Here is a 12,228-nt window from a genome sequence, read left to right on the forward strand (position 1 = left end):
ATTTGTGCTGTCTTTAAAGCATTTTCGACTGGAGAGCTAGAAAGTAAACTAGCTTTGTTCAGCTCTGCAAAATGAGTTTCTCTTCCTTGATGCAAACAAGCAAATAATTGCAGCATGCAAAATTATGGCTGACTCTGTGTGTACTGGATTATGTGTTATGCTTGGGGACTTAGGAAGAGAATGTATTAATTGAAAATTAACATTTTTAAGATAACCAGTGAACTCTTTCAGGATTGAGCATCAGATTAGGAATGATCTCCATCCAGTCTGGGAATTGTATGGGAGATGAATTTTTCCTGTTTAGCTTTTTAATTACAATTGCAGTAAAGAATTAGAAAAGCTTGGTTGGAATTACGTTCACTGGGCTTTATCCTGTACTATGTTTGTAATATGAGAGAGGATAGTTTCTCAGCCACCTTCTTCATTCCTCTACCAGTAACTTGATTTAGGAGGTATGGTAACCTTGTGAATTTGCACCTCACCACTTCTCTTCATGGCACCATATGGTCCATCTGCCCTTATATTTTCTGCTGGCAACATGCGACCCAGACCTCCACCTCCAATTCTGCAAAATTTGTTCTGACTGAAACCCTGCATCATGAATTTGAAATAGGACAGCCTGATTTCTTGTTAATTCCATTTTTTTGCTACCTGTAAATGAAGCTGAGAAACAACTGCTCTTCCTACAAACATTTTCCTTTGAATTTTTTTCTTCCTACTATTAAAAAATTCAGCAAAATAGGAAGAGCTTGTGTTTTTCATACTATTCTCACACTCTTAGTAGTTTTCTCCCACTGCAGTGGAGAAAAGAACCTGAAGGTAGACTTCAGCAATTTGATCTGTGCTTTTTTTCTTAAAAAAGAGGAGGAGGAATCTTCACTTCAAATAAGGCCTGCTGGAGGAAAGGCCTCTGACAGTTTTTGTGGGTGCTTTCAGGCCATTCACAGTTCCTCTTATAATGTTTTGTGGCTAAAGGGCTGTAAGTGGTATTAAACCAAACTAATTTCAGATAGCATGGCAAAGTTGAGATGATTTAATCATTTATTTTATTTTGGATATTTCATGCAGTTAACCAGTGTTCTCGCAAGGTGAGTGTCTCTGGTGAGGAGCAAAATGATGTTGTCGCTTTGTAAAACTAAAACACTACTCCTAGCTGTGTTTATGTCATTGATAGCAGGAACAACACTAAGAACGACTGATTGTTAGATGTGTCTTCCCATTTTCTTTCATTACTCTCTTGCTTTTTTCCCCTCCTCCCTTTCTTTGATAGCAGTACGTATTTTGTGTGAGTGGGCTGATTTTCTTTTAATACTGACCTTTCCACTACAGAATAGGTGTTCAGCAAAACATAAAAAGGGGCTCTATTGAGCCTCTCGTTATTTCCAGTGTGTCTGAATTGTTTTAATCTTATTCATTAAAACTAATTTAGGTGAAGTTCATTCCCAAGGATCTATAATATAGCATGCTTTATATTATTAATTTTTTTATACAGCTAATAAAATATCGCTCTTTATCCAAATCACTATTGCATTTTTTACAATGTGTTAGCAAGTTCTGAAGAGTGAGGTGGTTGATGATGATGATCAGATGATGATGTTTGGTGATAAAGGAGGAAATAGTCCATTATCTGATCAGAATAAAGGTCAGAAACGTGCTATTTTTCTGGAGTTTTACAGGAATGCTTATATATAACTGTCTTACCTGAGAGAAAATGTATTCAAATAACTAGTCTGCTCAGAATCACAGACCATCAGTTGCCAGGGCGTCAAGTTATCATCAGAATCTCCCAAATTAGAATGTTGCTACCACTCAGTTACAGAAATAGTACACAATATTTTGTTTCTAAAAGCTTTGCAAAATGTTGAATTTCAAATGAAAAATGACTAGATTTCAATCTATGCTGTATTCCTAAGTACCTTAGACTCCTACATTTCAGTTATCACCATATCTCTCAGTGAAATAGTCAACAAAATATAATCTCTCCTCCCTGGATTATTTTATTTTACCTTAAATGACCACTTAACAGAATCTAGACTCAGTTTGGGAGCAGGAACTGGCCCGTAATCATTAGACTACAAAATTGTGATCCCTGTCTTGTGTCTGTTTTGTTCCAGGGTATTACTTTCCATAGTGCAAGAACTTCCATGAAAAGGGGAGAATTTTCTCACCTGGAATAACATTGTATAGAGCATCCAACCTCTCAGATTGTAGCTGAAGGATATAGCTGTGAAGCAGCCCTGTTTCTACTGAATGTCTACTGAAGACTACTGAAGTCTTCTACTTCACGGAGTGAAGAAGAGTTTACATAGGAGAATATGGGAACCCATTCAGAATACTGTCCAATCTAGTGATTAGAGCAATTTCTTGGGAGTTAAAATTATTTAAAGTACTTTTTTTAAAGGACCTCTGACTTCTTCATCAAGTGCTCAGTAAGCAGTTCTAGAATAAGAACTTCCTTCACTGTCACTTTACCTTTCATAGAAAGCCATACACAAGAGTACATTCTGTAGAAAGCTTGATGCTGTTAAAGTAGAATAGTCACTGAAAACTCACTGATCCAGGTGAAGGAACACCTACTTTCTTGATAACAACCTAGCCAAATCTAAGATACTTCTGTGTATGTGTTGAAGGTCAGCTTTCAGGCATTTCTGGTTCTTTACAATAAGGAACCACAGTGTCTGTGGAGCTGGAGCTTCCACATGTAAGGCAGCAGCTGGAAGGTTTTGTGTAATAAATTACAAGGTTTTAATGCCCTTTTTTGGATGTTACCTTTTATTGCTTCGTTTGCAATTTTGCTGAGCAAAGTCTTACACTGTCAATTTAAATTTGTGCGAACTGTGTGCATCAATTGTGAGAATGCTGATAAATTATAAAAGCCCAGGATATCTGCTTTTCCAAAAGAGTGAATTATATTGCACACTTTACATTTAATTTCATATTGTAACTCAGTTCATGTTGAAAGAACGTAGGAGATCATATGGCAACAGATTTCAATCTATGTTGAGAGACTCTCTCCTACTCTGAAACTGTTTTTCGAGTATCTTTTGTCAGTGCAGGAATTTTAGTGTTCTTCTCCCAGGCAACTCTAAAATGTAATTTGTGCTTATACAAGGGTTCTTATCTGGCTTCTTTCAAAAGCACAAGGAAGCAGAGTTTCACGATTTCAGCTTTTAGATGTATAGCTACAGCTAGGCTTTTCAGAGGTATTTTGTTTCAAAAGCTTGCCCCTAATTTCACTGTCAGTTTTGGGGATCAGCAAAAGAATGGATATCAGTGATGTTGTTCTTATAGTAATACGTCTTCAACGTTTATTTTCCTGGGTACAGAAAGACATTCCCAGGTGTATGCAGAGATATGGAAGCTACAATTTTAGAAAACTGCATTTTTAATGGTATGACTCTCTGGTAGGGACAAAATTGAACTGCTGGGTATATAAAACCATTAATTTACAGAGAAGAAATAAGGACCTGTATGTTGACAAATGCTGAACATTTGTCACTGTTTTCTTTGTAGAACATAATCTGATGAAAGAATGGCCACTGCATGCACAAGTTTATCTTGAGGATATGTCCTGGAATGAAGGTATGAGTGCCTCACTTCTTGTCATTAGAAATATTTTCTATTTTTTTCCCTGTATCTTATACCTCTGTGTTGTGGTTTTTATTTTTAACTTTCAAATTAGTTCCCTCTTCTTCACTTCTTTAAATATTTTCCTCTTATTTAGCTATTCTGTTGTCTGTTATTGCCTGCTGTTTTTCCATTTGTTTGTTAGTTCCTGTCATTCCTATCTTTTGAAAGTCTACCGAAGTCCTTCTCTAGTACCGTGCAGTTGGAAATGGCATTTAACTTTTGATGCTTTTATTGTGCATTCATTCCTCACCTTTTTTCCTGCTTGGATATTGAGAGTTTGCAGGACCATTTTTTCACCTAGCTATCTTCTTGCAGCATAATTGTTTTTTTGTTGTCGTTGTTTTTTTTGTTTTGGGTTTTTTTTTTTTTTTTTAGATTTCTGGATTCTCTCAGACTCTCTTATGTATCATCTTATGCCTTCTGTGATGTGTAGGATGGAAGTGTTCTCATACATGTTTTCCCTTCTAACAGTGTTTCACTTTTTTCCAGTATTTCACTCTAGGTTTATCAATCATTTGACTTGCTTTTTGGATAGCTGTTCCTGATTTCTTTCTTTTTATTTTTTTTCTCCTCTTCTCTCCCTACCCCCACCCTATCCCCTCCCCCCCCCCCAAGCTGGGTAGCGAGGACCTAACTTCTTTCTTTTCTTCTGTTATACACTTCTTCCGTGTGGTAGCCTATTTTAGAACCATCTGTGATCTGACATCTGTATGACTAACCCTCCTTATTTTGTTCTTAATTGCTTTCCTGATCTCTCTGAAGTTCTTGGTACTTTGTCAGAATCAAGTCTCATTCAGAAACATTCAGTGGCTTAGTCCTTTTAACATACGGCTGGTTCACTGATGTGCACCTTCTCATTTGGTGCAAGTATTTGCTCTTTTAAAAAAAGACTACACTGGTCCTAGTTGCTTGGCCTAAGAACTTCCCAATCACAAAAACATGCTTCAAGAGTAAGTTTTATGTTGAGTAACAAATGATAGTCTAGGTACTGATAGTCACAATTCAACAAGGAGAGGTCATACATGAAAATTATGTTTTGTTATTAACAGCAGCTTTGTGAAGATCTAAAACAATTTATTGGTTTTTTTCCAGGCACTAAAAGCTTTTTTGTTTTCTTTTGTGGCAGGTGAACAATGTTATACTCTTTCCTGCCGATGTGGTGGAAATTACACTGTCTCCAAGACTGAAAAAAAAGACGTGTCTTTGGTTTGTTGTGACACATGTTCACTAGTGATAGAGATACTTCAGTGATTGTTTCAATCGAGCACATTAACAGTTAAAAACTTTTAAAAATCATTGGATAGAAACAGTGGATAAACAGGGGACAGCATCTGCTGAGAAATATGTTAAAGAAAAGGAGGACACTGCCAGAACAAGTTCAGTCAGGCTTAAAAAAGGAAAGATGCTGAACTGCTAACATAGTTCTGCAGAAATGAAGCTTGTTTTTTCTTCCTTTCTTAAAGAGATATTTATTAAAAAAGAGCTCTGCAACTCAACACTAAGTTCTGTACAACTGGAATGTATCATCTGCTTGAAATGACGTTTTTTTTTCCCAGGTAGGAACAGAGTACTACTTTCAGTTTCAGTCTGTATCAGCTACAGCTTGGGTACTACCTCCTAAGGTAAATCCTTTTAAAACAGCTCAGTTATAAAATTTAATCAGAAATGATACATGTGAGAATCCTTTGAAGATAAAGAGTAAGGCACATAAATGTAAAACAGGAACATTTTGATTTCTATGCTAAACATTTAACTTATTTTACATTGATTTCTCACAAGGATTTCAGTCCTGGAGAGATGGAAGAGAACTGCAGAGCTAGGATACCAAGGAGTGCATATATACCCCTATGCACTGGACTGTAGCAGTGTAGCTGCATTAATGCAGCAGGAGCATGCTTTTGAATTGAATATCCTGAACTATACCTCCATCTCCTGAACAAATACAATCTTGATTCCATAGATCAAGGAATCAGGAAGCTGCACTCTCACCTCTAACAGATACACAGTCCACAGGGCCAAACTAGAGGTAGTTTGAGGAAAAAAACCTATAAAATACATATAAATAAGTAGATATCAGATCCTGAGCCTGACTGTTACTCTTTTCAATAACCTTTTCAGTGCCTTTTCCTAATGTAGGCGTTGTCTGTGTGTGGCTCCAGATGTGCTGCAGTGTAACTCTGTGGTGCATCTCCTTCATCCCTTGTTAACAGTCAATGTTAACCTTTTCTTTTAGTAAGAAAGAATCAAAGCTTTCTAATAAATGCAAGCACTTACTGTGAACAGCCAGAAGAAACAGAGTAAGGAAGAGACATACCATTTTTTTGATGGTGATGATGGCAGTGTATCATTTCAACTTTTAAATTAGATGTAATAGCAGGGGAAAAAAAATCTCTGTCAGGTAATACTTGTATTTATTCTAAGCAAAAAATAGTTCCATTGATTTAGTAGAAAGCAGTAAGAAAGTTGGCACTAGTCACTAATTATTTTAATCGTCAAGAAATCTATGGCCATTAGGGCTTGCACGCAGAAATCCAAAGTCATTCAGAGGCCATATCTGTAAAATAAAATACAGCAACAAATAAAAATCTTTTTATCACAACTCAAAGTTTAGTATTATTATTCCTCTTATTTATTATATGCTTTCCACAAACTGTATCATTTCTTAATTCTTTGGTTGGCAGTATAGCAAAAAGATAGAACTTTTCTCACCTGTGTATTTTCTTTACTGAGGATAATATATAATTTATATTGGAAGGAATTCTCATCTTGATGCTGGCTGGCAAGAACCAATTTACATACATCATGCCTTGCTGTGAAGAACGTCCCAAATTAATTTTTTTTCAGCCTTGGAAATAAATACATTGCTAGAAAGTATCTTTTTAATTCTAGATTTTCTGATTTGTGAATGTTACAAGAACTTAGAAAGCAAAGTGTGTATTTCACTACATGGGGGAGAGAAAAGAATACCATGAATGTCAACTACCAGTGACTATAGTTCTATGAGGAATATTTTTGCACAATAGGCATTTGAATTGCAAACTCTTAAAAAGGAAAAATGGAGGGTTATAAGTAAGCTTAGACCATCTAAACATGTATAAATAGGTAGAGCACCAGCCATCATCAGATGCTCTCAACCAAAGGGCTCCTCTGAGAAGGGGAGAATGTTGGAAAGAAGGAACAGAAGTCATGATCATGTACAGGCAAAAGTGTCAGAAAGATGCTCACTGGAAAGAAAGAATTTTTTTCCCTCCTGCCGAGGACTATATTACATAGCTATTAATACTGCTGATGACTCTCAAGAGTACTTTCTTCTGAACACTCACTAGTAAAATGTATGCATGTCTTGGATGTTAAGAAAAGTAATAGGGGATCAAGGACAGTCTTTTACACTTTGTCTTTTGTCTCCCTTGGCTGCCAAATCTTTTCATTACAAGTTCTCTCAGAGATGGCATGGGGTGTGTGTGGGGGGGTAGACTCAGCAGGAAGAGGGGAAAGAGATGATTTTGAAGAATAAATCCAATTCTGTGGCTCTAATCCCATGAAAATCTCAGAGCCCCTGCTCAAGATAAAGAGAGCTAGACAGAGAAAGGTTTGTTCCCAATGCATTTGTTAGAATGTATATCTTACTCTTTTTTTTTTTTTTTTTTTTTTTTTTCCCTTCCTTTGAATCTGGTCTTAAGGAAGGTATAGAGTCACCTTCCAGGAACAGCAACAGCAAATTCCTCTTCCTCAGAGTTCATGGAACAGCTGCAACAAAGTAGGAGCCTTTGCTGTGTTGTGTGTGGAGTGCAAAAGCAATTTCCCCAGCTTGAAAGAGGAAGTGCAGTGTCAGATTTGGTATTTCAGTCTCCATGATTTATCCCCTGTAGTGAAGCCAATGACAGACAGAGGCAGTTCTTAAGGATGGGAGACACAGTAGCAAGACTTACTTCGCATCAAGTTATGCTAGCCTGGGACAATGTACTGCTAGAAGCTCCCCAGACCTGCCTCCCCGCTCAGGCCCCTTGCAGTACTGTGGTAAAATGCCATCAGGGGGATTGTACCTGGCCCTGGAGGACGCTAGAAGGCGGAGTTATTCCCAGGATCTCAAGTTCTGCAAATATGAGAAAGCTGACAGAGCTCTGTCATGTAATTATCTTTCAAAATACCTATCTCTCTTGGCCCAGTGCAGTTAGAGGCAAGCAGGAGGGACATCTGCCAATGTACAGAAATACACAGAGCTAAGAGCCCAGTCTCTCTATTAGCCTCTGAGCTCTCTGAAGTTCCACGAAGTATCATAGAATTGGTAAGGTTGGAAGGGACCTCTGGAGATCATCTAGTCCAGCCCTCAAACAAGTGGCCCACACAGGGATTGAACCCACAACCCTGGCATTATTAGCACCACACTCTAACCACCTGAGCTAGGTATATAGGTATATGGAAAATAACAGAAGGATACCCATGATCTCGGCGGGAAGTAAAGTTACAAAATGCAAGGTTCTCCAGAGAGGGCTGATGCTGGCTCTAGGCTGGGTGTCAAGTCTTTTCTTTGGTCAAGAAGGAACCATGAGTGAAAAGGAGAATAGGAATGTCCCATGCTACAGGCTGATGTAAGTAGCCTGGAGGAGTTTCTTAGGCCATTCACTGATAAGCAAATCTCACTTCAGGCTTCTTGAAACACATGTATTGCAATTTGACTTTATTTCAGTAAAAATAATAAAATTAGTTGTAAATGCTGTTTTGAATATATGGTTTCAAATGCATCAGAGTAGTCTTACTGGTAGATTTAAAATAAAAATTATGTTTTATCTAGTCTGCATACATGAAGGAATCCAAGAAATAACACTTATAGTTGGAAAGGAGACAGTGCAAGCATTTTATGTGAAACAAAGACATACCGCTGTGTATAATAATTCCCAAGTCTTTTAAAGTTATGACAGAAGTTGAATCTGACTTGTTGGTTCAAACTGGCCAGTCCAATTAGTGGCTGTTTCCCCTTGCCCTCTTCATCTTGCCTATGTAGATTTGATCTGATGGATGGGGGATAAAAGGGGCTAACTAGCTCTTTTGAAGATACTCTGCAGCTTTATTTTTGACTTGAAGCCTATGTCCAGGGAATGTATTCGACATCTTATCTAGGACAGCATGAAGCATGAGTACTGTTGAAGTGGGACTCCCTTTAATGGGAGCAATTTATTGCATCTGCAGTTGCTTTGATTTCAGAAGCCTTTTTACCGAATAAACTTGTTTCTCAGAGTGGCAGCTAATACGCTGGCAGAGAGGAAAAGGGGCAAAAATAATCAAGTTGTCACTACTTGTCTATTGGTTAAAAAAAATAGTACGCCAACACTGCATGAGAGTCTTGGGTCTGAACTTCACAGATAAGCTGCAGAAAGAACATTTCTGTTTTGTCAAGAATAGGTTGCCTAAACAAACTTGGTGTAAGCTCACTCTTCTGTTGAAAACCATTACTTCCCAATTACAGTCTCAACATTCTTGCTAGCAGAGGGTTTTTGCATCCTTCATTAAAAAGGTAATTTAACATTCCAAGGTATTATTGCATTTGTTTCTTCAAAAGCCACTGTAAAATGAAGCCAAGTAAGCTCCCGTTCTCAAGGTAGTAAGAGATTTTTCAGTACAGAAAGGCCAAATCTCTAGCAGAAGAAACTACATTAGAAAACATGTGTAAGGTTTTGGCCAATGGTCTACTAATTAGCTACCACCACGTGGGTATTCTGCTGCCTTTCACTGTAATGTTCAGTAGGAACATACAATAGCAAGATCAATGTATTCTGATATGAATTACCATAAATAACTCAAACTATAAGCACTTTTGAAGAGTAAAATATTTTTTTTTCCTTTTGTTAGGTACCATATACTTAAATCTTATTAAGATGTTAATAATCACTATCATATGCATCATCATAAAACAACTGCTACAAATTTTTTTTTAAAAATAGTTATTTTGATCCATATCAATGGATAGCTTATCTTTTAAAACAGACAATATTCTGGAGTCCTAAAGTACTTCTTCAATAGGTTATTTTACAGACTTTACTGTGTGCTTTAGAGTTCAGTCCTGTCAGTCACTTCTCTGATGTCTCTCAGACATGTTTTTTGTTGGAGTACAAGGTGGGCAAAAGTTTATTTCTGTGGAAAGAATCTGTGAATAATGATGGCTGTCCACACGCATAGGTTATCAATTTGTAAAAATTATTTGGTAACAATCCCCTTAAAGTAGTAAATACCATTTTTTACTTTGCGGGCATATCAATTAGAGATTTTTTTTTTCAGTTGGGTGATTAATATCAGATTCTTATTCAAAGGGCTGTCAGTATATGAGTATTAGTTGTATTTTAGCAGTTAATAATCCAAGTTAAAAATAAGGTCACAAAAAGACACCAATTTAGAGTCAGCTTTTTTTGTTGTTGTTGTTGTTCTGGTATATATGGTAAATCAAACAATATAAAGAAGGAACAGGGAGCATTCAGTACAGACTAGGGAAGAACTCAAAGGAAATGTTTTAATAATCTATAAAGAACAGAGGTCAAACAAATCTGGGGAGGGCATGTTATTTCAGGTTTAGTTAGCAATTAGCGATCATGGTCAATAGTTGTAAGGTTTTTTTGAAAAGTCCTAAGTTGTGTTCATAAAAATGAACATTCGCTCTTTCCAATTTAACCATTTTGCATACTTAATCTTCTCTGTGCATATAACTGTGCTAAACTATAATTTTGCTGTTGTATTAAAATTTATGGAGAAGAGTCTTCAGAACCTTTTTCATTGTTCGAAATGGCAGCATTTTAAAGCTAGCTTTCTAAAAGCTAGCGCATAATCCTACAGTATTATAGCCCCTTATTTCTTGTATTAAACTCTTTATGAAGAGGAAACTGTCTTCTTTTTGGTAAATGACTAAATAGTGTAAATATGAATATGAAAGTATAATTTAGTGAGAAATAAAGATACAGGATGGTTAAAAAACTGAAGAAGAAGGAATCATGGAGATTTATAGAATTCAGTAATGGAAACATATATATATTTATATATATATATATTTTAAGAAGTAAAGGACAAGTATGGTGGTATAGATTTGACTCTACAGTTAGTGGTGTTTTATAGATTTAACTTGAAAAGTAGTAAGGCCATAAATTATGTATGCAAGTCTTGCAAAGCTGACCTTTTCCTCCATTTTTGTTTCTTAAACTATTGCAAACTGTATTTCTCAAATTAGAACAACAGTGAAATACAGAACTGTCCATTTTGCAGAGGAAACAATAAAATTAAGGATGGAATGTATTTTTCATGCAGTAAGGGGTGGGGGGCAGTGCAGACACACAGACCTGTGGGTACACATGTGTTTGTACCAGGTTTGGATTTCCTTGCAAAATAATTCATTTTAATGAATTTTAAATAATTCATTCAGCACAGCAGTGATGCTCAAAGAACGCTCTTCAAGAAAACTAATCCTCCCTCAAAAAAGTTGAGTCATCCTATTACAGCAAGTGTCCGATGTCTTCAAGCTTTCATTCGCATTTGTCTTGGTTAGACTGTTAAGATGTTTTAATGCCTCACACCCAGGCAGTACAAAAGTATTAATCTAACTATGTTTAAATACTATAAATATACCTTAAAACAAATGCGTCCTCTTATCAGTCCATACGGAACAGGTCCATAACACCTGGAATCTGTAGAATTCCTGAGATTATCACCTTCTAACCAAACATGTCCTTTAGGCACCTATAATTAAGCAGAACCAAATAGAAATGTAAAGAGAAAAAATAGAATAGTATTTCCATAAGGGAAATTAAGGATCATTTGCCTTAAGATATACTTCTGTAATTTCTGCATTCTATATTTCATTACTAGATAACAAACTAATATTTTTATAGACTCTAATACAACACAGGGCCTGATTGGGAGGGATGAGAGGGAGTGTTCCAAAGTATCTGTTCTATCATGTGCTCAAAAAACAATGGTTTGCAACAAAAAACCCAAAATGAAGATGTAAGAGGTTAGGCCAATGTGACAGGGTCATTAATTTAATAGACATCAAAAGAGGTCATTAGGATGTTGACTGAAAATCTGCCCTCCTGTCGCAGTAACAGCATGAACAGGGCAGCCACACACTCATCAACATCCTGGGGCCAGCACCAAGGCTAGACCTGTTAGTAGATTCATGATGAACTAACTGGTAATTGATTGTGACACCAATTACGAATAATCTCATCATTTGATCGGAGTGGGCTTGTCAAAGTTCTAATTAAGATCACAGTTCATTCTATGTGCAGGCAGAATCCACAACACATTATATTGCAATAATGATGATCATAAAACAGCAAATCCCTTTTTATAATTTGAAAATTAATGATGGTGACCTTATACTATATGACAAAGACATTTCACTGCCTATATGTTTTATGCAGTAACTATATTACATACCATAGATTCATGGCATTCACTGACTGACTCAATGACAAGATGAGAAATAGCAAGAGAGATGTATTTGTTACCTAAGAGTACAGAGCTTTCATACATGAAACATATTTCATACAACACAGCCACTGCTATGCATCTTAAACTAACCTTTCTGCTTGCAATACGTAAAACTGCTTGGGTATT

The 12,228-nt window shown here is 36.5% G+C and overlaps 2 protein-coding genes across 6 annotated transcripts in view; one reads left to right on the plus strand and one right to left on the minus strand.

The window, feature by feature from the left end:
* Positions 1-6,235, plus strand: part of DNAJC24 (DnaJ heat shock protein family (Hsp40) member C24) — a 40,516-nt gene extending 34,281 nt beyond the window's left edge. The window contains exons 5-6 of one of the 2 annotated variants that reach the window (XR_009958509.1): positions 2,115-2,429; positions 3,514-3,584. Coding sequence is in view for 1 of the 2 variants with exons in the window: in XM_062576585.1 (XP_062432569.1) it covers positions 3,514-3,582; positions 4,757-4,881 (194 nt within the window). In the remaining variant the exon portion in view is untranslated. Of the gene's footprint in view, positions 1-2,114; positions 2,430-3,513; positions 3,585-4,756 lie in introns of those variants that run through there. The other variant, XM_062576585.1, reaches the window with a different exon arrangement.
* IMMP1L (inner mitochondrial membrane peptidase subunit 1) overlaps positions 6,025-12,228 on the minus strand; it is a 38,428-nt gene continuing 32,224 nt past the window's right edge. For 3 of the 4 annotated variants that reach the window (XM_062576581.1, XM_062576582.1, XM_062576583.1), the window contains exons 7-9: positions 11,236-11,346; positions 6,340-6,440; positions 6,025-6,184 (exon numbers count right to left, since the gene is read on the minus strand). In XM_062576581.1, the coding sequence (XP_062432565.1) occupies positions 6,172-6,184; positions 6,340-6,440; positions 11,236-11,346 (225 nt within the window). In that variant the 3' untranslated portion in view covers positions 6,025-6,171. The remainder of the gene's footprint in view (positions 6,185-6,339; positions 6,441-11,235; positions 11,347-12,228) is intronic. The other variant, XM_062576584.1, reaches the window with a different exon arrangement.

Source organism: Rhea pennata, chromosome 5, assembly GCF_028389875.1.
Source record: "Rhea pennata isolate bPtePen1 chromosome 5, bPtePen1.pri, whole genome shotgun sequence".
In the NCBI taxonomy this organism is placed as follows: domain Eukaryota; kingdom Metazoa; phylum Chordata; class Aves; order Rheiformes; family Rheidae; genus Rhea; species Rhea pennata.